This window comes from Theobroma umbraticum, unplaced genomic scaffold, assembly GCF_002168275.2.
Source record: "Theobroma umbraticum cultivar Fairchild unplaced genomic scaffold, ASM216827v3 scaffold_30.0, whole genome shotgun sequence".
Classification (NCBI taxonomy): domain Eukaryota; kingdom Viridiplantae; phylum Streptophyta; class Magnoliopsida; order Malvales; family Malvaceae; genus Theobroma; species Theobroma umbraticum.
Window position 1 is genome coordinate 12,239,851 of NW_018397254.1, and position 22,541 is coordinate 12,262,391.

Consider the following 22,541-nt stretch of genomic DNA (forward strand, 5'->3'; position numbering starts at 1 on the left):
AACGGCTACGAGAGTATTGTTATATTGGGTGGGGAAAAATGTCATTTCAAAGGCTTCAAAAAAGGTAAATAAGGTGGGAAGAATGTCATTTTAAATGCTTTAAAAGAAATAGGCAAGGTGTTTCAATCCAACGAGGGATTAAGTACTGAGAAAAAAAGTAGCATAGTGCATTAATGGTGCAAAATGTTTATATGATGTGTGCAAAAACCTGTGTAGTATGCTTTGATTATTTACACCATTTTGTCCAAAAAATTAGAGTTGCGATTGGTCAAAGCAAAGAAACTGTGATAAGCTACAATTTGGAATTGCAGTTTATTCGTATGTATGATATGACCAAAATATCAAAGCTGCTTCCCATATTTACAGATCAAATACTTGAGTTGAGTCCACTATATGCAGCAAAAAGTTTCCTGTTTCCTCAAAGCATGTTAATCAGCTTTATTTCTCCTGGAAAGGTTGAATGCTTTGAAAACACTCAATGCTAATTATTGGTGGGATTAAGGATACCACAAAGACGGCGAAAGTGTTAGTGGTGTCAGTGATGTACTTAAGTTATAGGTTTTTTACCTGGTGACTCTTCCAGGAATAGGTGTTGCCGTACTTTGTGCCAAATTCGGCTGGTTTTGAGATGAATTGCTGTGAAGACTCACTTGGAAGTTTCCAGATACTTCACACGAAGCTTATATTTCCAGAATCTAGGGATTTGGCAGCACATTCACCAATCGATACAGAATTGGTGCTCCAACCAGCGTCGCCAAATGCACTGAATGTCAATCGTCATCATCAATCTGTAGCCTCAAATGGTTAAGAATAAACAGGCGTTGGTTTTATTTTGCATATCATAAAGAATGAATAATATTATCTTACATAATTGTTTGAGACCCACAGATGAGGAGATTGGTCTCCATGTTTAGGATCTAGACGCCACAGACCACAAAAGGAAGACATGTTCAATCTTCTTCTCCGAAGAGTAAACAGAATATATGATGATAGTAGCATTAATGAACCCTCCTCGTATCGTCAACAAGCTTAATAACTTACAAAACACGTGGAAGGAAACAAAACATAGAGCATCAATTTATAGAGGAACAGAGCAAACTAGTCCTAACATAGGCATCACAATCAACGCAGCCCAGTCTGACAAGGAGGGCATGCAAACCCAAAAGCCCAGCACAAGGGTTGAGAACTGAAATTGTCGGGCGAGAAGCGTAAACAAGGTCCTGAATCTTTGTTTTCCAGAGACAAGGCAAGCCTAGTTGGTTTGACCAAAATGAAAGGAAGCTTTAAACATCATGTTGACAAGAGACTTGTCAAACCCAAAAAGCGCAACGTCGACATGCTTGACGTGGAGCCTGCCTTGCCGATTTCTGTAACTTTTGAAGAGGATGACAAATAAGCATACAAAAGGAGCAAAACAGAGTGAACCAAAATTAAAAATAAAACGAGGGAAAGGAAAAGGAAAAGGAAAACTTAATTCTCCTTTACTTGTCCATGAAATGCTAATTCAACTTTCTCGGTCATGCACATCAACCGTTGAGATTTATTCTTACGTATCTATAAGATCAAATTTTATCATCTTACTGTAAAATTCGCCTTACTGATGTGGCTACAATCACTATTTACAAAAGATTATTTCCCAAACACTCCTTTTTAAGTTCAGATATTAATTTCTTCCCAGGCTTTCCGGTTCCCAAAAGCAAACAAAAGCCCACAAGTAACCCTAATGAAAACAGGGGTCTCAGAGGATGAAATACTGGTAACAAGATAATTTAAAAGCCATTCATTTATATTATATTTCTAGTATTGCGGAGGTGCTTTACACAGTTACCAATCCTCCATTAAAACTACAGTTTAAATACAGCGAGTGATGCGCCATCGAACAAGTCCTCTCAGCATTTGCAGCAAGGCCTTCACTCACTGAAATCTGAAGATGCTTCGGTTGAATATCCGTATTGCTTTACATATGGGTCTGAGTCCTCCGGATCATCTCCATCCCTGATTTCCTCCTCATCTGAATTCTCATTTATGTACCCTCCAACAATAAAATTCCCTTGCTCCTCTTCTGCAATGTCATCTCGCTCTTCACCATTATCATCTTCATCACCTTCATCACCATCTATATTGTACTCACTTCCCTCCATCACATCATCAGCTTTGCCATTGAAACTGCCTGCATAGTCTTCGCCTGCCAGATAATCAAATTCATCTCCTGTTGCTTGACCATTTTCGTCATTGTATTCAGATCTTTCAGAGCTGCTAGCGTTATCAGCAGTCCTCACTTGTAACCTAGTTACTTCGTCTCCATTCCAGGTATTTGTCGCCAAATTTCTAGATGATTTCTCCATGATTTCCTCGGGGTTCTCGCTTTCACCAGCAATCTCAACCATTTTCTTTGCTGGTTTTGGCCTACTCCTGGCGCTACGACGACCACGCTTACGCCCACCCCGGCCACGTGATCGAGATTTCCATCCCAGTACTGGCCCTAATCTCTCATTGTCGGTGGTCGTAATTCTCTTGCTGAATTCAGATCTTGAACCAGTAGGCCTTCTCTGAGATCTTCCACCACGTGTCACACCGCGGCCCCTTCCACGACCTCGTCCACGGCCAGAACCAGAAAATCCTATCCCTCCTATCCCTACATCAGCCCAGCTTGCTTCTTGTAGATATTCAACTCGGTTCGTGGTTTGCATTCTCTCATGATCTTGATTGTTCTTCACAACAGCATATTTTGAAGGAAGCTTCTTGAAAGAAAATAACAGAAACAGCAAACAATTAATTACTTGGAAATAACAAATAGTATATATTATTTCAAACCAGGAGTTTTGATTAAGAGTCCAGGTCATTGGCAAATAGTAGGTGTGAAACCATGACTAACACCCTCCACACCAAACTCTTCAAGATAAAGCATAAAAATGATGCTTCCATGGCAATCTCTTGGAAGTTAGATTGAGGTTCTCATGGTAAGAGGCTAAGAGCCAAGGACCACAAAACCCCAAACCCAAAGTTTTCCCTTAAGATAGGAAAAATGAAAGAACTTTACTTTATCCTAACTTTCTACTTATTATGAGCTTATTATTGAAATTGCTGTAGGATCTCAATATATAAGTGAGGATATCAAATACGGGACTAGTAAAAACTCATAAGAACCAGCTGGGTTTAACTCAGGTCATAGAGGGTGATGGGTTTCCCAACTTGGTTACATGCACCAACCATTGAGTTAAATGCTCGTGTGCAGTTTAGGTAGAAATTCCAAGTTTGAGCCATGATGCTTTTCTTGTACCAAAGGAAAAATGTATACTCATAACAAAGCATCCTCTCAATGCCCACCCATAGCAAAAGGAATCTCATCTTCTTTCTCTTTCTTGGGACTAGTATTTCTGCTTTATATATCCAGGACTTATTCACAGTATAAAAAGAAGTGCTCACCGTACATTCCCCAGCTCCCTTGTGAGTCTCTGCCCTCTGTTTAAGAGTGTAAGAGATAGCTGCATCAAATTCAATAAGCCTCAGAGCCACGGCAGCTGTTGTTTTTGGAATCCATGGAAGTACAGGGACTGTTTCAAGATTGGTAGAATTATCACCAACACCTCCTGACAGAATAGATGGAAACAACAATTCACCCGTAGTCTCAAACTTTGAGGACAAACAATCCCTCCTGATGGAACTTTCCAGCAGTGTCAGAACCTGAAGAGGGCACAAGAGTGAGTAATCCAATTTCTTAACAAAAATAAAGGACTGGGAAAGAAACAAAAAGCATCCCAGTTGATTCATCATGCGTTCGGAAAAGTAGCAAGCACCACAAAGGCACATTATTACCTAGGTAACATGGAAGTTATGCTTGCATACTACTGAAGCCATTAAGTAGAATGGAAAACAGTTGCCAAGATCCTAGGAATTTTCAATTTGCTTAGTTGAGCCTGCATTAAATTAAAGAAACAACAATTGTCCGCTTCCAGTCCAACCTCCTTTTCTCCTCTAATTTCCTCCTAGCTCTATGTTCCTTTCCCTTGTATTTGGCTTCTTCTCTTTCCTTTCTATGTCATGTCTAATTCTTATCTTTCACTTTTGAATCTTCTCAGATTCCCTGAACTGATTCATTATACATTTCAAAGAAGATAAAACTAATGTCATGCAAAGCAACATATACATAATGTCCACTCCTCTTTAAAGATTATGAGCCAATAACAGCAAGGAATGTTTTAAAGTTCAGATATATGATTAACACATGAAACCTCAGCACACAAACCTGAAGAAGCTCTTCTGCTGTTGCTGAGGAGTACAGCTTCATACCCCACAAATTTCGATAGCCCTCAGTCCAAGCAGATTGAAGAGCTTCAAATGGAATAGAAACCTGCCAATTGATAATGCAGACAGCCATAAGCCACATACAGCATTGGATAAACATAAAGATATTAAGTTATAGCTTATGGTGATTACAGCAATCAAAAAGTTCACCTTCTATGAATCAAATACACTGTCCAAAAAGAGCACAACATTCTAGAATAAATAATATAAAGGCTTAGAAATTAGGAGGGACACCCTACCATTTGTAACCTATGCTCACCATTTTATCATGTTGTTGAGTTCAAGCTACTACCTAGGTCGGAAGCCCCATATTAATTCTTTTTACTGACCCAAAATTCCCTCCCTCTTCATTACGTTTCAATTCAAATCTAAGGAGGGATGTAAAGAAGAAGGCACTCACCTCAGCCAAAGCTAACTGAAGTTTAATTAATCTTATTCTCAGAGGAGAAATGACTAGACCATCCAAAGCAAACCCAGGACCCAATTGCAGTTTCTTTGCACACTGAGCCACATGTTCAGAAAAATTTAACGTGACTCGAGAGGCAACATAGGTCCTATGGCAAGAAGGGCAGTGATTATCTTCAAAAAAATAAATATTGAAGCAGGAATCACACACACCCAGCAGCTGCTTGCACCTTCTCTTCCCATACTTTGTGGCACAAAATGACGACAAACTAAAACACTCTTTCCACATCCACTTCTCAAAATCTCGATATCTCTTCAGGGCATCATATTTCTCTATTTCATTCCTGCCAAGCTCAATTGAGAAAGATATTGATGTCTCCGACATATCAGAATCAGATCCACTTACAGTACTACTAGGACTTTCAAAAGAGACATTCCAATCAGGGCCTGAAGCCATTTCATTAGCTTCTTTCTTAATGGTGTCTCCACTCTGCCTCTCCATATTGACGTGCAGCTTATTCCTCCTAACAGCTTCCTTAAAGGACATCTCAATCTTCTGCAACATTGCATGCAAGTGGGATTCCCTAACCCCACGCACATCCAAAGAGGACAATAGAGTATCAAAACCCTGTATACATAGACGAAAAATTTAGGAAACTGAGCACACAAAAGCAACTAACATATGTCAGGAATCATAACATGCTCCATGCATGGAAAATAAAACCATACAACATTGTCAGAATTTAAAAGCCGCTGGGGAGAAAACTGCTACCTCTTCAGTATCAATGAGTCTCCAACGACCATCAAGTAACTCAACAAAGATCCTGCCACAGCCAGGATCATTCCCAGACGCAGAAGTAATAAACCGCCAGTATCGATTGCGTCTACGATCTTGACCAAGAGGCAATGATCTATATACATACATCTCTTCTGCCTTGTGACCAATGTAAGATTTTAGCTGTGAACGTGATCTTTCAGCTGCACATCCTGGTAGTGGATATTGGAGATTATCTGGTCCAACAGAGAAATCTTGTATTGGCAGGTTCCCTTCAGAAGGCACATTGTTTAGATAATTCTGATCATTTTGTGGATTGTTTAAGCATTCTTGCTGCACAACAAGATCAACAGATGATTCATTATGTTTTCTATCACCAATGATCTGTGGGCTTTGCCTACATTCAGCTGAGGACATCATAAGGCTAGGCTCCATCTTATTCCCCATATGTGCTGAAAAATTTGTCCTCAATCCAAACTCTTCTTTCATGCGCCGTTTATCCAGTTGTGCCTCAGCCCACATTTGCTTCTTTAAAGCATTTGCTGCCTCTAGGCGTTCCTGAAAGCAATTTTCAATTTAGAATATAAAAAGAAAAATAATCAAACAGAACTTCATTAGGTCACTCAATAAAAAATGAAAAGCTCACCTCAAGAACAACACGAATAGAGTTTCCTTCAATTGCCATGGAAATCAAAGCAATAAGTGCATTAAGGCGCTCCTCAACACTTAGATCAGAGTAATCCCCTTCCATAAGTCCTTGAACCCATGGTTCACCAAGCTTGCTTTCATCAATTTCCGTGTCTTCAAGACCAGCATTGGCAGCACCATTAGGAATTCCAGTAGCGTCCATTGATTGCTCAACAGGGGCATCGATATCTTTTACCTCATCAATACCTCCAGCAGTTGATGAGGACAAAGCCTTACATACATTCCTAACTTCACCTTGCGGGGTTTCCAGAATCTCACAAATCTCCTTTTCATTTCCCAAGATAGTTTTCGCATTACAACTGCTACTTCCCTCAGAATTGAGCATCTCTTTCTTTGGATTTATTTCAGCACCCAAATCATCAACCTCAAGATCCTCTGCTATATCACTTTCAGAATCTTCATCTCTCTCAGCACCCTCAGCATCTTCTCCTACAAATCCACTTTTCAATACTCGGATTCTTTCCCTGGCTGCAGAAAGAATTGCCTCAGCATCAGCTGGGTCCTTCCGATATGGAGAACGCACACAGTATGTTGAAGGAGCTGTTCTCTCAAAGAGTTTTGTATCCCTTGATAAAGCAGCAGCAATAGAAGCTTCTGGGGTCTTGCTTGTTGTAAGATCCCTCAGTCCAGATTTCTTAGATTAACGCACGGAATAGGGAAAAAAATGAATGTAAGAAAAAGAGGTAAAAGGAGTTCAGTCTAAAGCAGCATCCAAGAACTGCATAGTCACCAACCTAGCTTACCTGGATCTTCTCTGCAACTTCCAATATTGTCAGGCCTTCGCTATCCTCAAGAGAGAGAACATGAAATGCTGCAAATTTAACAGTTCCAGGTGTCAAGCGATGCCTAGATTTACGTGGATTAGAGAAACCCCTTTCTTGCATTATAGCAACAGCATTTTCAGCAGCTGCCCCATTTCGCAAATTAGAAATTATGTCTTCACCATCATTACCCTACACTGACACTTAAGAAAGATTAACAATTCTTCACAAAAAAGAAAAGTTAAAGCGAACAAATTCAAGCTCACTGACTGAACATCATAATTTAAGGTATTATCATCAGAGATGCACTACCATAAACTATGCCCACAAGAGTAAGACTTTTCTTTGGTAACAAGAAAATTGTTATACTCACAGGCTTCATTTTGTTCAAACTGCTTTAGCTAGGCCTTAGCTTAAAATTATCAAATGAAGAATTTGAAGAAAATCATGTTCACTACTAATCAACTCAAGACATATATGAATGTTTACCAAGAGAAAAGAGACATCTCAAACAAAAGGAAATAAAGATTAGACAGACTATAGTGCATTAGAAGTAAAACAATAAACAGGGCAGAGAAATCTTCAGAATAACAATTTTCTGCTCACTAAATACTATGTACAACAGTTTTACTAAAAAGAAAGATATGACCAACTACTTCAGGATAAGGCACACTCCTTTCATCTGCATTCCACAAATAGTCACATACTTAAATGGATAACATATCCAATAAACCAAGGTATCTTACCCACATTGCCATTGTTAATTATATTTCCACATACAAACCAGTTTCTATATGTACCTAGAGAGAAATACCCCAGCTTCAACCTTGTTTATCAACTAATAACTCACATTAACCAATCCAATCAAAGAATACTAGTTCAGATCACAAAAGACTTGGTTTTATCATCTGTTTTCCTGATCTATCCACCATGCAGCTAAACAATGATATTGTCGAAAGAAATACATGATTCAGTACTTCAGCACTCGGAACTCCATAGATAAGCAAAATTTCAAGGTAATTAACAATTTGTTCTTAGAGCCATTCACAACTTGATTCACTTAACTAACAAATAGGATACGCTCAAAACAAGTGTCATCCTGAAGTAAAAGATTCTCCTTTCTACCCCAAAATCAATACTGTTTGCCACAAAAGTCAACTATGTATAACATCCTTATCAAGTAAACCACATAAAAATGTGATACAAGTAGTACTTATTAAATTCTGTAGCATAAGCTAATTACATTTAGAAGTCAAGACTACATCACCTGAAAAGCCAATGGCACTTTAGTTAAAATAGAATAATAACTAAATTTTATGGTTCCATATGAAAACACAGATCACTTCTCTACTAGGAAGATAACCAACAATAAAACAAAACCACAATACCAAATGAAAAAGAATGCACCTCATTTTCATCTCGAAGATATGCCTGTTCGATATTTCTTTTTTTCAACTGTGGCCCAAATCCAGCAGACAGAGCAAATTGCCGCAAAATTTCAGGCCATGTCAACATATTTAAATGGCCCTGCCAGCTGCGTATATCAAAACCCCAAGCATATGCCTGATACATAATGCACCACAGGAAAGGAAGGGTAGAAATTTATCAGATGTAAAGAAACAATCCTAACCATAAACTATATATACAGCAGTAACAGCCAAATTTAGAATACCTTACCCCTTCAACAATCTGCAGATGCCCACCTCCAGGATTAGCAGCACTATTTTGACTTGCTCCCAGCCCAGTGGAAGGTGTTCGTGCAACATCCTCAATATCTTTGATAATAGATCTCAGAAGAGCAACATGTATCTCACCCAGCAATCTTGGATCCTGAAACATCCAAGAGAAAAAAGTGCAGATCCATATGAAAGAAGATAAAATAAAGTGGAGCTCAGCTCCTAATAAATTTAAATCAATAACAAGATATCATCGAGGAGAAAAGAACCTAAAAATAGGGAAAAAAGACAACTTACATAATCATGGAAAGCTTGTACAAGCTCATCCAGCGTAAAAGGCCAAAGTCCAAGAACGTCTGCAAAGGTAATTAAGAACCTCCAGACCTAAAATTATAAGTCACATTACAAACCCTTCATAAAGATAGAAGACAATGCACAGCCATTGATTTTAAATTGCAGCCTAAAGACATGTTTTGAAAGCATGTGCATAATTTCAAACTGAACATAAGAAAACATAACAAGGCCAACAACTATCGTCAAATTTTTACATTAAATCACAAATAGGACACAGTTCAGACCAAAATACCAAGGGAAAGGAACCCCAATCCTTACTAAGATTACACATTTCAAGAAAATGTAAACAATAATGCTTGTGAATGCATCAGATATGAAAGCTGGTTCTCAGATGGTCACACAGTAACAAGAAAAAGTGGAAGTTCAAGGCAGAAAACAGACAATTAATTACTTTTGACAACTAAGGCGTCATTTGGTAACATTACCATTTTTTTTTCCTTGATGTTTTTTTATTTCGAAAGTTTTGTTTTCAGTTTCTAATTTGAGGAAACATATTTGGTTATAAAGTAGTAGTTGCAAGATAGGGCAACAAAATAGTGTGGCATTGCTGGTTAGACAAGTCTTGGGTTCCAGTCTTGTCATCGACAACTTTTTCTCTTTGAATACCTTTTGACAATTAAAGGAGACACTGTTCATGCAAGAGGGTACCGTTCAGCAGCAGCGAACAGTGTCCAGATCCTAAAATTTGTATCCAAATTGTGGGAAACATGATTCTTTTTATTTTTTCTTCCACTTTCCAACAACTTTGAAACATTGTTTTTCTTCTTGGTTTTACAGAAAATGGCAAACACACAAGCAAACATACTGTTTTTGCCATTTCCAAAAAAAGGAACAAAAAAACAGAAAACAGAAGGCAAAAACCAAAAGAGCTGTATGATTTGTTTTCATTATTTCTATTAATAGTCATTGAATATTATGTGATATATTAATAAAATCAAACAAGACACAAATGGATTGAAACTTCTGGAGGACAACATCAACGACAATGTGAACAACTACTCAGAGCTCACCATGAGAAGGTTCCCAATATTCTCCTCAGAACTGTTCCATGGTTGAATTGAGAAGGGTCTCTTCAATTGCACTCCTTTCGGGGGGAACACACACAGCTTATCTAAAACAGGCAAAATGAAAATAATATAAAACAGTTGAAGCTAAAAATTCATACCATACCAAGCAAGCTCAGAATATAAACAGGCAGTCAAGATCAAAACCAGGCATATTAGTGCCACAAGATTTGCGTACAATATAGACTAAAAGTATTAAAAAAAAATGGCAAATTCTAATAGTCCCTACTCAGACTATACAGACAGACCCCATACCTGTAAAAATGCATGCATATAAGACTATTAGATCAATAAGGCAATCATATTGTCAGAAAAAAAAAGTGAATTAATTGGAAGAATTGCGAATCAAATTAGTAATCTTCTTCCACTAAAGATATGATTTACAGCAAAATTACCTTTACTAAAACAATAGAAGCATAGACCTCAGAAGGAACCATCCAAAAGATAGAAGAATATGGCAAAAGAGGCATCCAAAAATAACCTACCTCTAAATATATCAAGATTTTGCAAGATTTCAAAGTCAAGTGACAGTGTTGAAGATAGCCCTTTGCTTGATGAAGCTAATTCCATGAGTTCCAAGCGTTCATCCTCAATCAGTTCCATTGATTCTTTAGCAAGTTTACGAGCAATAGCTCTCTCATTAGCAGCTTTAAGCCTTGCTGCCTCCTTTTCTTTACGCAGTTCTTCCTTTTGCCGCATTCTCTCGACCTGAGTACATAAGACATAATTATGTCCTCAACCCGTATGCTAAAGTTCAGAAAAACTTAAACAATAAGCTCCAATACTTACTCTAATAGATTCCTTCATCAAGAACTTCTCCCTACGCTCTAGTTCACGCCTCTGCTCTCTCTGGTATCTCTCCTCCTCCCTTTGCTTTTCACGTAGTAGCCTCTCCTCTTCCTTCCGCCTTTCACGGTCATGTCTCTCCATTTCTTTTCTTATTTGCTCTTCTCGCTTAATATTCAAAGAAAATATCAGTGCATAACTTATAAAACTCACGGACCAAAAGAAGGGGTAAGATAGCAAGCCCAACCTTTCGCCTCAATATATCCTGTTTTTCAAGCTCCTTTCGAATCCTTTTCTCATGGGCTTCAACTTCTCGTGCTATTCTTGCCTCTTCACTCTACAAAATGTAGATAAAGATTCATGAGATACCATTCAATGAGTAAAAACCATGTGATACTTAATTGCAAATCACAGTACACCTTGCGCTTCCTCTCCATTCGCAAAGCATCCTCATCAAGATTGACCCTCCTGTCAGATGATACAAATGGGCTTTCCAGTGCAGAAATTGGGTGAGCACCAATAATAGCATCAACAGTAGTATTTGTTAAAGAGTTCTTTCGTGAACAATTATCATACTCTCCTGAAGCAGTAGGTAAAAGGTGCCCTTGCCTGCTTTGCTGAGGCAAAAGATTCAGATTAGGCATCTGACCTGGAAAACCATATCCAGAAGGTACTTTTTCATTCCCATGCACAAATGAACAGCCAGTAGATAATGATGAGGCCCTGGCATGTGGACCATCGGTAGGTGAACCATAGTGGTAGGATGGGGCAACTCTTTCATATGTTTCAGTTCTAACGGATGGCTGCTCTGGAAGAAACTGATATTCATGAACTGCCCTCACAGAACCCTGAGGATGAAACAGTTTCAGTTAATTTCTTATTACTAGACTTAATTTTGATACAAGGAAAATAAAGTTTTCTACATTGTTCTACAGATGATGCTTACCAAAACAAATAATCAGAGTGCAAATAAGGCAGGTTAAAAAATGAAGAATGAATGAAAAGAGCTGTTTCTATTTAGTCCATTCAACTTCATTTTACTAAAAATTCAAGTATTTAACAGCCATATAACATTCACCATATGAAAGCACCTAACAGACAACTTAAGACTGGCCATCTAATATGCTTTCTATCTGGCATTGGTGTAGCAGAAACTTAAAATATTCCAATCATAAGATACAGAGTAGATGGATGAGTGTGGAAATCGGGCAGGTTGAAAAATTGAAGAATAAATGAAAAGAGCTGTTTCTTTAGTCCATTCAACTTCATTATACCAATAAACAAGTATTTATCAGCCATATAAAATTCATCGAATGAAAGCACCTAACAGACAATTTAAGAGTCGGAATCCAATATCTTTCCTATCTGGGATCACTGCAGCAGAAAATAAAATATTCTAATCATATGATACAGAAAAGATGAATGAGTTTAAAGTCCCCCAAGTTTCCCAAGGTCTAGTTAAGAAATAGAGCAATAATATATATTCCCATTTTATAGTTTTCCTTGGTGCCAGTAAAACTAGCCAAACCTAAAGAGGCAGGCATTAATCAAAAGCATGTAAAGCAAAAAGCACTAAAAACCTCTTATGACGGAGAAAAAAAATCAGGATGAGACATCTTCACATTTTTTCCCTACCCATGCCACGTGTGAAGTGAATGAAATCTAACCTTGACTGCTTTTGTATCAAGTCGCTCATATATTTTGGTCTCAAAAGGCTGTCCTGATTGTTTCTGCTGCACTGCTGTTGATGCTCCTAGCAAAACATAAAAACATTTAGTTAGAAGAGTACCCTTAGCACTCAATGCTGATTGATGTGACGCCAATAGAGAACAATTATATACACAAAAGCCAAGGACAGTATATTAAATGTTAGGTATATGGCTATAACATCGAGTCAGAGGTTTTGAGAAAAAATGGAATCAATTCAGGAAGAATAGAAAAACAAACCACTGAAGCATAAAATTCAAAACTAAACTGTTACTTCTGTAGAAACTGCACTCTTGGTGACTCAATATATGCATACAGTTTAGATCAAGCTTACAATGTTGATGAGAAAACCATTCCTCCTTCAACTCCTTATGGTGCTAAGCCACTGCATCCTATATTTGCACACATGCAGTAACTGTTTTTATGGGTAAGACCAGTAGCGGACTTAGCCTAAAGAAGTTTCAACCTTTTCTTCAAGCAGAAAAAAGGATAATATAAAAATAAGCATTCATCACACACAGATAATTCTTCTGTGTGAAGAATTCCTAACTTCATGTTACCCACCTCCTCTGCAAACTGTTAAAAATGTTACAAAAACCTAGTGGCAGAAGCTACATGTTTTTAAGCAAGTTGAAATCCAACCAAACAACCTTTAAAATTAGCCTTAAAGTACTACTGTCAAAATCTAACAAGTTCTCAGTACATGATCCGTGTCAAAAATTCTTATCAAACGCATAATTAAGCTAAATTTCAACAACCACATTCACATTGTTTCAGCAAGGGCTGAGCAATTTCAACTACTTGCCTATTGGCGCGCCAAATGCACCAGGTGGCAAAGGATCAAACTCCATCCCAAGCATAGGACCGTCATCCCTTATAGGCTCACCCAGCTGTAATTCCACAAATGTTATAGCCCGAAGCTCCAGCTCCGCCATCGAGTGAGGCATCTCGTAGTACCTTGGAACAGCCATTCCGGGTCTTGGAACCGCCCTTCTCAGGTCCAGCCCATGCCCGAACAAACTGGACACATCTGATCCACGCTCATTTCCCGCCTCACCACCTCCCATTTCCTCTCCTGCTGCTCCAACGACATGAACTGGCAACGAAGAATCCTTCCTCCGCCGCTTCACCGGCGGCGCCTTCCTATCCTTGAGCCGGCGGTGGCAGAACCACATCTGTAACTGCCTATCCGAAAGCCCCAATTGCACCGATAATTCCGCCCGTGTAGCTTCTGACGGGTACATTTCCACTAAAACAGGACCGAATTAGAAAATGTAGTAACAAATTAACCGCAAAAAGAAAAAACACCATAGAAAGAGAGGAGTGAGTGAGAAAGTGTAACAGACTGGCATATGTTTTCTCTAGAATTTCAAGCTGAGAAGCCGTCTTCATTTTCCGCTTGACTTTTGTTTCTCCTTCCGGTGGCTTCTTCTTCTCTCCTTCCGAACTACCTCCGCCGCCACTAACACCGCCACTCTCCATTTCTCGAGATCAAAGTAAAAAATCCCTAAAAATTCAACAACAAAGCTGAAATTGAGTTTCTCACTCTCTCAAACACTGAAAATGAGATCATCAAAGAGCTTCAAAATCAAGAAAATCACCGAATTTTTATAGAAAAAAAAATAAAATCCCCACGAAGAAGAAGAAAACAGGCAGATTCGCTCTCTAAAACTAGGGATTGAAAGTGGTGTAGATTTGACAAAAAGATAAATGAAAAAAAATAATTAAATCAAACATTACAACTGCAAAGTCATTCTCTCTTTAAAAGAAAAGCGTATCGTATCGTACAAAAGTTTCTCTCTCCAACAATCCATGTTGTATTGGTGTGTGTGTGATTGAGATGTGCGGTGATATTTGGGGAATAACAATTCCAAATAATAATAATGAATGAATAAGATAATAGCGTTAGTCGTGTCGCGGATGAAAATAATAATGAAAGATTGTTGAGGAAAATATAAATAATATTAATAATAACAACAATAGTAGTAGTAGTAGCATTAGCAGTAATAAAAACAAAAAAGAGTAAAGCATCAGAAATTAGATTCGGCGAAAAGGAGAATCGAGGAACAAAGCAACAACGAAGAACAGTCTCTCTCTCTCTAATCGTGATCGATCCCATTGTTGTTTTCTTCTTCATTTCTTCTTCTTTTTTTTTTCTGTTTTTCCCTTTTTTGGAGAGTTTTTTTTATAATAAATTAATAAAAAGAAGAGGGAGACGGAGGGGAGGGTTGGTAATTGTCAGATGATACTTTTTGTTTTTGGGTTTTTCAATTTCAAAAAATGGGGAGTGAATGAATATATATATATATATATATATATATATGAAAGGATTGATTCACGAATTAGGCTACGCGCGCGCTGTTTTTCAAGTTTTTTTTTTTTTTTGTTGCCTCTCAAAATGGAGAAACGGGGAAGGGCATATGGAGTGAGGTGTTGCTTTTTGGTGGGGGGTTTCATTGGGGTTACAAGGTCGGTTACCGAGTAACGACACAGCCAGACATAGCATCTAATCTAAATCCAAAGCCACTTCTTTCGCTGTTCTTTGCTAGACTTTGACATCCTCGCGCCACAATGTCAGCGCGTTACCACGCGCTTTTTATAAATCAACGAACTTTTTGACCCTTTTAAAACGTCACATTAAACCCCGTTGTCGGATAAGCCAGGCATTATGCAAAAAAGTGTCATATCATTCTTTTTTTTTTATTTCGATTCGACATTCGTTCGAATTATTGTTTTGTACCAAATAAATCGAATCTTAATAAAAACTAATCAAAGGTTATCACGTCGTCGATTTTATGGGAATCTTGTGTGTGTCGAGATTTTAAGATATGGGTTTTATTATTTGATGTTGTTGTGTTCAATTGCTTGGACAATATTTTTTTCCTGTTAATTCTTTTGTTGTATTTCATAGCTTGGTGGCTATGGTGCTCATATGTGCACAGGAGCAAACAAGCTCCTAAGAGCTTTGGGAGAGAGTGAGAAAAGGCTCACCAGTAAAAAGGACTGGTGAAACACGGATCAATGTTGAAAATGGCATCCCAAACCTAGCTGCTTACTTTGAAGATGATGAGTTGACTGACCACTTGGTCTAGCTAAGGATTGAAGTGGAATAATGTCTGAAAACAAAACTTAAAAATCAGAGCCAAATGCCTAAAGGCAACACAAATATATAGGTGGTGCTTAATTCTGGTTTATTTTTGGTCTTTTATGGGGTTATATCTCGGTTCTAGTGGAGTTCATCTTTCGGCATTGCCATAGTCCTAATATTGATTTGCTAGATTGTTGTCAATGAACCATTGTTTTAAAATTTTAATATTATATTGTCAGCAAAAATATGATTCACTGCTCTGCCTTAATGTTTCAATATCAAACTTCTGGTGTGCCTTTTTTTCAAATTTAAAATCCAAATCTTTCAGGCTTTTTGTTCTTAGAACTAAGTATGATCTACATCCCTAACAGACCAACAAACAAAGTAGTTCTGCTATAATATTACATTAACGAAGTAAAGTTGCAATTGAAGTTCATATAACTTTCCAAATATAAAAAATTCTTAGATAACAATAGGGTTTGATAATTGCAGTAAGTTTGCATGTATAACTTTAACTAGATAGTAATATCCATAGGCCTACTCATCATAAGGAGACAAAAAAATATTAAAGTTGGCAAATTCAAGATTACAAAGTTTTCCGCCTACAACAAGCAAGTCAGATTTTGAATTTAGCCCCTTTTACAATAATCAATAACCCCATGTCAAAGGAAGCCCCAAAGGGTAATGGGTTTTGCCTTAGGGTGACTTTGGTTGGGTTACATCAATGTGTTTTCGTTTAAGGCTTGTTTGGGCGGCCTTCATTCTCACCTCAAAATTTTGTGGGCATGCACCTTGCCCACATGACCCATCAGTCTTGCCTCAGGTTTTCCTCCCTCGCGTTTTCTCTCCTTATATAGTCATCTTTGTAAAGTCATTGTACAATCATTTTTGTAGCTTCATTCCAGTGAGGGGGCTTTGGTTTATAGGGATTTGGACCCAACCGTTGAGACTTGTACGGCCAAGAGACGTGGCTGGTCTAAAATGGATGTCATGTTTCGATATTTGGAGCATGTCTTCTCCACGTCCATCATAGATTTTCTATTGTCCTTGTTGGTTGACTTTTGGGTCTCCAAAAGTTTCTTATAGGGTTTTTACACTGTCGATTATCTGTTTGAACTCTTTCCATCTTCTCTTCGTGGTTCTCTTTGTATCCAGTTGATTGCTATTTCTATGTTTACCTCATCAGCTTTGCCTTTTTTGGGTGGAAACCGCTTCTCCCATTTTTGCTGTTTCAATCATACTTTTGATTATCTTATCTTTACTATGTGCTTTTAATTATAGTTGTAGATTTGCTTTGTTTGTGAAGTTCCTTGTGTTGTTCTTTTGATTATTTGCTTTGTTAGTATATATATATGTTTTTGCCCTTTTCCCATTCGTGTTTAGGGAAATTTGATCGAACAAACGATTAAAGAGGCTATATTAAGATGCAGTAGAACAGGTTTAGAATACTTTTCAGTTTGTTATTTTTATTCTGTTTATTACGATGTTCAATGATAAGATGAGCTAGTGTTTTTTCCCATCCCTTTTATTGGTATTCTGGTCTTTACTGTTTATTTTTTTTTTATTTTTTACATTTGTTCAATTTTTTTCATTTTCTGTCTTCTCATTCTTCGTGCACTTCATAATTGATTTCTTTCTCATTGTTTTTTGGCAGGAAACTTGGATCAAGCAATCAGTTATTGAGGTGAGGTTGAGTTTGGGATCAGACTGTGTTTGGGCTTGATCATTGTACCTCTTATTTAGATATCTGTTTTCATGTTTTGTTGGTTGTCATTTGCTCAGATTTTCTACGTTATAGTGTTTAAAAGATATGTATAGTTTTATATAACTAGAACTGCATTTCCTATCTTTTGATGTTAAGGCATGACCCTCAAATGTGAACATTATATGCATTTGATGCTTTGTTTAATGTCGTTTGCTTAAATTTTCTACTTCATGGTGTTTAAAAGATGTGTATGGTTTTATAAAATTACAATTGCTTTTTCTGTCTTTTGATGTCAAGACATGACCTTCGGATGTGGACATTATTATGCTTTTGATATACAAAGTTTTTGGGTTCAATTCATTGCTTCACGATCTTTAAAATTAAGAATAATTGATCAGTGTTAATTAGTTTGAGCACAAATACTTACGTAACACAATATATGGAAATAGCTAATTAAATGAGTCAACTGCATAAGAAATCTGAATTAGTAAATTAGAACAATTTATGTGTGTGAGTGTGAACATGATTTGATTTTCAAGAGCAGCAGAAAGTGAGGACTTTAGATCAATATAATAAACATTAATTGAGTAGAAAGAAAAGGACAAAAGAAAAAAAAAAAACAAGCAGGCATATAGGAAAAAAGGTAGCAAATTCTTAAATCCGACCACAAATTTTCATCATTTAAATCATTGTCTATGAATTCAAAAATGATAAAAACTTTTGCTGTAAAGCCATATATAGATGGTAATGAGCAAGCTATATTTGTTGATGCTGGACAGTTGACCTTGCCATTTTGGCCTTTAGTATAAAATTTTTTTCCTTTTTACTTTTGTTGTATTACTTATATTTAATGCCTTCTTATTCTTCATGTGTTTTGTTATTGATTTCTTTGTTATATTTATTTTGCAACAAAATTGGGTCAAGCAACTAATTATTAAGGTGAGGTTAATTTTGGTATCAAATCCTATTTGGAGTTGATCATTGTGTCTTATAAAGTAACCGCACAGAGTTTTTAACTTTAATTCTTTCTCTTTTTTTAAATATCCTTGTTTCATGATTTTTCATACTGTCAGATTATATTTGGTGTGTTATAAAATATCGTTATGCTTTTTATGTGCAAATTCTTTTACATAATGCCCTAGGATGAGATGTGAACACATCATTGGTTGTAAACGTTGCTTATGTCAACATTATTATACTTCTTATATACTAATCTTTTATTTTAAATTTACTGTTTTATGGTAATGAGATGTTAATCCATCATTAGTCATAAACCTTGCTTATGTCAACATTATCATACTTCCAATACACAAATTTTTTGTTTTAAATTCACTGCTTTATGGTATTTAAAAGATGTCTGTGCTTTTATAAACTTAATATTGGACCTGTTGTCTTTCAACGTGGACATATGGCTCTCCAATCGGATCCAAACATGTTGTTGCTCATGAACGTTACTTATATTATCATTATTGTGTGAGATATATTAATTCCATTGTGTATGTATAAATAGTCTAAGTCCAATTTATAGAATTAAAAGTATGGACTGTTTTTTACTGAGATGACATTTACAATGTTTGCTACAGATTATGTCCTAATTCAATGTTTCGGTAGGACAAATAACACCTCTAACATGAATTAAAATATTATTATGCATTTGTTCTACCAAATTAGCAACTAGGTTTTTAACTCAGATGCTTCTCGGATGTGAGTATAATTCTGTCTTTGTTTATTGTTTTGCACTCTATTCGTTAATTTACATTTCAGCATCAACGTCGCCTATCATCACATATTGCAAAGTATTTTGGATGCTTTTCCTTTTCAATTATGGCATTCTTTTTTTTTTTTTTGTATTTTGATCTTTTGTTTTTTTTCCTTTTGTGAAGTAAGCTTACTTAGATATTGCTTATGCAAGTAATTATGGTTTTGATGTCAAATTTCTCTTTAGTAAACACACATGTTTGCTTAATGTTTGTGTTTCATGTGTTTCAAAGATTATATTTTAATTATAATTTTTGAGGGTGTGCATTTAGTCACCAGTTGTTAGTTACTATCAAAACTTTTTGTTTATTGCTTATCACGTATTATTTATTCGTTCCCATGATTTTTTTTTTGTTTTGAAACTTAATCTTTAAAAAGGTTTTGTTTAAGAAAGCAGAAAATGTTTGCTTGATCATTTAGTATCTTTGAATTTGTTTACTGAATTTAAGTAAGTATTTGTTGGTTTAATTAAACCATTTGCCAAGTCATAATTTAATTGAACCAATCTAACCCACTGGCACTTGATATCTGTATATCTACTTCTACTTACCCTATATATCTAGTATGGTTAAACCCTTTTTTAGGTTTGATTCTTCATTTTCATAGTTTGTGGCTCATTTTATGTATTTGGTTTTTGGTATGATTCTTCTTTTCTTTTCTTTTTTTTTGGAACTCTGATTTTAGGTTGACCTGTAAACATGAAAAAAGTAAATCAAGCAAAGCAAAATAGAGCAAATAGGTTAAAAATATCGAGACCTAAAAAAATCATAATTATAACACTCCATTTGCCACGTGATCTAGCCATAGTTTATCTGGACCAAAGGAGATACGTATTATCACAACTAAAAACTTTGAATCACCTTGTCATGTCCAACTATCTAATATGCTTATTCACACCAAGCAAGTCAACTTCTACTGAGAAACTGTTTGGAAACCAGATAATTTAAAAGGCAATTCCCCAGCATTTTTCAACTCACAAAAACATAAAACACATGCACTACCATTGATTCTGTATTGTGCTCTGCATTGCCTTTCTGAATACTCTAAATGTCGAATGATCTTTCATTCCTGATATTTTCTCTGGGAATCTGTGTCATTGGACGTGCATTTGCTCTTGAGATAAATTCCCAATGCAGCCTTCCTCTCATTGAAATGATGATGATAAAGTGATTGTGCCGATGAAAAGAACATATGCGACAGTTGACATTACTAACCCCAAATCTATTTATGACTATATATTAAGTGTTCTTTGTACACTACTCTTTAATTTCATTGTTAGTTTAATGTTTCATTCCTGATATTTTTGTCACTATTAACATAAAAAAATGTTGATTTTATTCAGTTTTTACCATCAAGAAGATCATGGAAGACTACTAGTCATCAAAAAACCACCCCACTGAAGAGTTGTTGCCCACTCCTTAATACCAACAAATCTTGGAATTTCACTTACAATTATGACCCACGCAGCTCAATATTTTGTCTACAGAAAACGAATATATATATATATATATATATGTATAAACAAATTGTTCAAGAATTTATATTTTTCTCGTGCACGATGCACAGGGTCAACTCTAAAATGTATAAATTGATTTCTTATATTTTTAAAATTTTTTAATATTAGTCCAATTATTAACACCATCAAACTTTTACTTTTGAAGTTATTGATGTGATGTTGATCATATTAAAGTGACATTGATTGGTGTTGATGTGAAAATTTTTTATAATTTTAAAAATTAAGTTAAAATTTAAATTTTACCGTTATACTCTATCAAAATATTAGATTTAGTCATTTTACTTTAATTCTTAGAAAATTGAGTCAGTGTATTATCAAAATTTATTTTATGTCAATCAAATTTTTAAAACTATCAAATTTCTTATATTCAAGTAACTAATGTAGCATTGATCATATTGATGTGGTGTTCATAGGAGCTAACATTGAATTTTCAAAGAATTTAATTATTAAAAAGGTAAAATATTTTATTATTTTTAACTTTTAATTATAATTACACAAAAGTTCATTAGTTTATAAAATGGATAATTCGTCTCAAACAACTAAATGACGTTAATATTTAAACTGAAATGTCTTTTTCTTTTTTTACTTTTTTTAGACCAACCAATGATGTTCAATATGCCAACCGGTCGCCCTATGGTTGAATCTGGCTCAAATTCGATCGGATTTCTCAGGGAACACTAGATTCGGTACTCCCAAGACCACCAAGATCGGTGCTCCCCCCTTGTGGAGCACCACGTTAGGTGCTCCTTGGGAGCACCCACGAAAGGGAGCACTCAATCGGTGTTCCCAGGGAGCACCGAGGAAGTTTTTAAATAAAAAAATTAAAAATAAAAAATTATAATTTATATAGTGGGGTAATTTTTAAAATTGATAAAGGATAAAATTATTTTTTTAATGTTATCATGTTATCAAACTAATAAAAATATTAACAGTGCACTAATGGCTGGACTTGTATATTTAACGAAAAATATTTTTTTGTGGTGAATTATTTATTTTAAAAATTAATAAACTCGCATGAAAATATGATTAAAAGTTAAAAGAGTGAGGCTATTTAACTCTATTAAAAAATGTGATGTGGCTTTTTAGGTGGCCACGTGGCATTTAATTGTTACCCAAATGGTTAAAAATAAAAAATACACATTTAACTTAAATTAATCAAGATTAACCAAACAACAAGGAAAGAAACAAAAATTTAAAACTAAAGGTTACTAGTTAACCAAGCTAATTAGGATTAAAGAGCAGTGAATCGAGAGGAAGAAACTCCACAGAGATGTAAGAATAATTACAGTTACGTATTCAATTAAACAAGTGATTTTAGCCATTTGCATCAAGCTTTCCATAACCCTACTTGCTATAAAAATATCAAACAATCAAAAGTTGTCCAATGTAAAAAGAGAAACAGGAAAAAGGGAAACTATTTAAGAGAAAGAAATTAAAGAATGGTTAAAAGAAATTCTAATTGTGTTTGAGATAAGATTTTAAAGAGATGGAAGAGAACCAAAAGTTATGTGATGTAAAGAGAGAATTAAAGCATCCTAGCGCGAAGTGGAAAGCAAAGTTTGAAAAGATTCGTGCAAGTTAGGCCAAGACATTGTTGTTAACATTTTTGGATTTTTATTTGGCTAATGATATTTATGGTTTCTATTAGTATTTAGATTTTTCAAGTCATCATCAGTCAACACTATTGACATGGTTAACATCATGTCAATATTTTTAACAAAAAAAAAAAACAAGGCTTGATAGTTTAAATATTGAACTGACATTAACAAATTTTGAAAGTATGAGAGCTTAATTTATATAAATTATAATAAAAATCTAACATTTTGATAAAGTACATGAATTAAATCCAGAATTTGACCATTAAAATCCTCAAAATCTCAAATTATCGATGATCAATGCCCCATCAACATCAACAAATCCCATGTAAGCTTGG

General features: G+C 35.7%; 1 protein-coding gene across 4 annotated transcripts; it reads right to left on the reverse strand.

The window, feature by feature from the left end:
• Positions 1 to 1,765: 1,765 nt before the first annotated feature.
• On the reverse strand, positions 1,766 to 14,835 carry RLT2 (Homeodomain-like transcriptional regulator). 4 transcript variants are annotated; one of them, XM_021443785.2, is made up of 19 exons: positions 14,143 to 14,829; positions 13,888 to 14,048; positions 13,347 to 13,790; positions 12,502 to 12,587; positions 11,254 to 11,682; positions 11,082 to 11,171; positions 10,838 to 11,002; positions 10,534 to 10,756; positions 9,995 to 10,095; positions 8,928 to 9,014; positions 8,632 to 8,784; positions 8,362 to 8,517; positions 6,937 to 7,146; positions 6,132 to 6,827; positions 5,483 to 6,043; positions 4,706 to 5,338; positions 4,247 to 4,351; positions 3,427 to 3,684; positions 1,766 to 2,741 (listed from the first exon to the last, which is right to left on the reverse strand). In XM_021443785.2, exons 2-19 carry the CDS (start codon positions 14,021 to 14,023, stop codon positions 1,911 to 1,913), a joined length of 5,364 nt encoding a protein of 1,787 aa, XP_021299460.1. In that variant the 5' UTR covers positions 14,024 to 14,048; positions 14,143 to 14,829; the 3' UTR covers positions 1,766 to 1,910. The 4 variants fall into 4 exon arrangements, with proteins under 4 accessions (XP_021299460.1, XP_021299478.1, XP_021299469.1 ...); XM_021443803.2 differs by having other exon boundaries at positions 12,502 to 12,575; positions 13,888 to 14,829; XM_021443794.2 differs by having other exon boundaries at positions 1,766 to 2,738; positions 13,888 to 14,828.
• Positions 14,836 to 22,541: the final 7,706 nt, after the last annotated feature.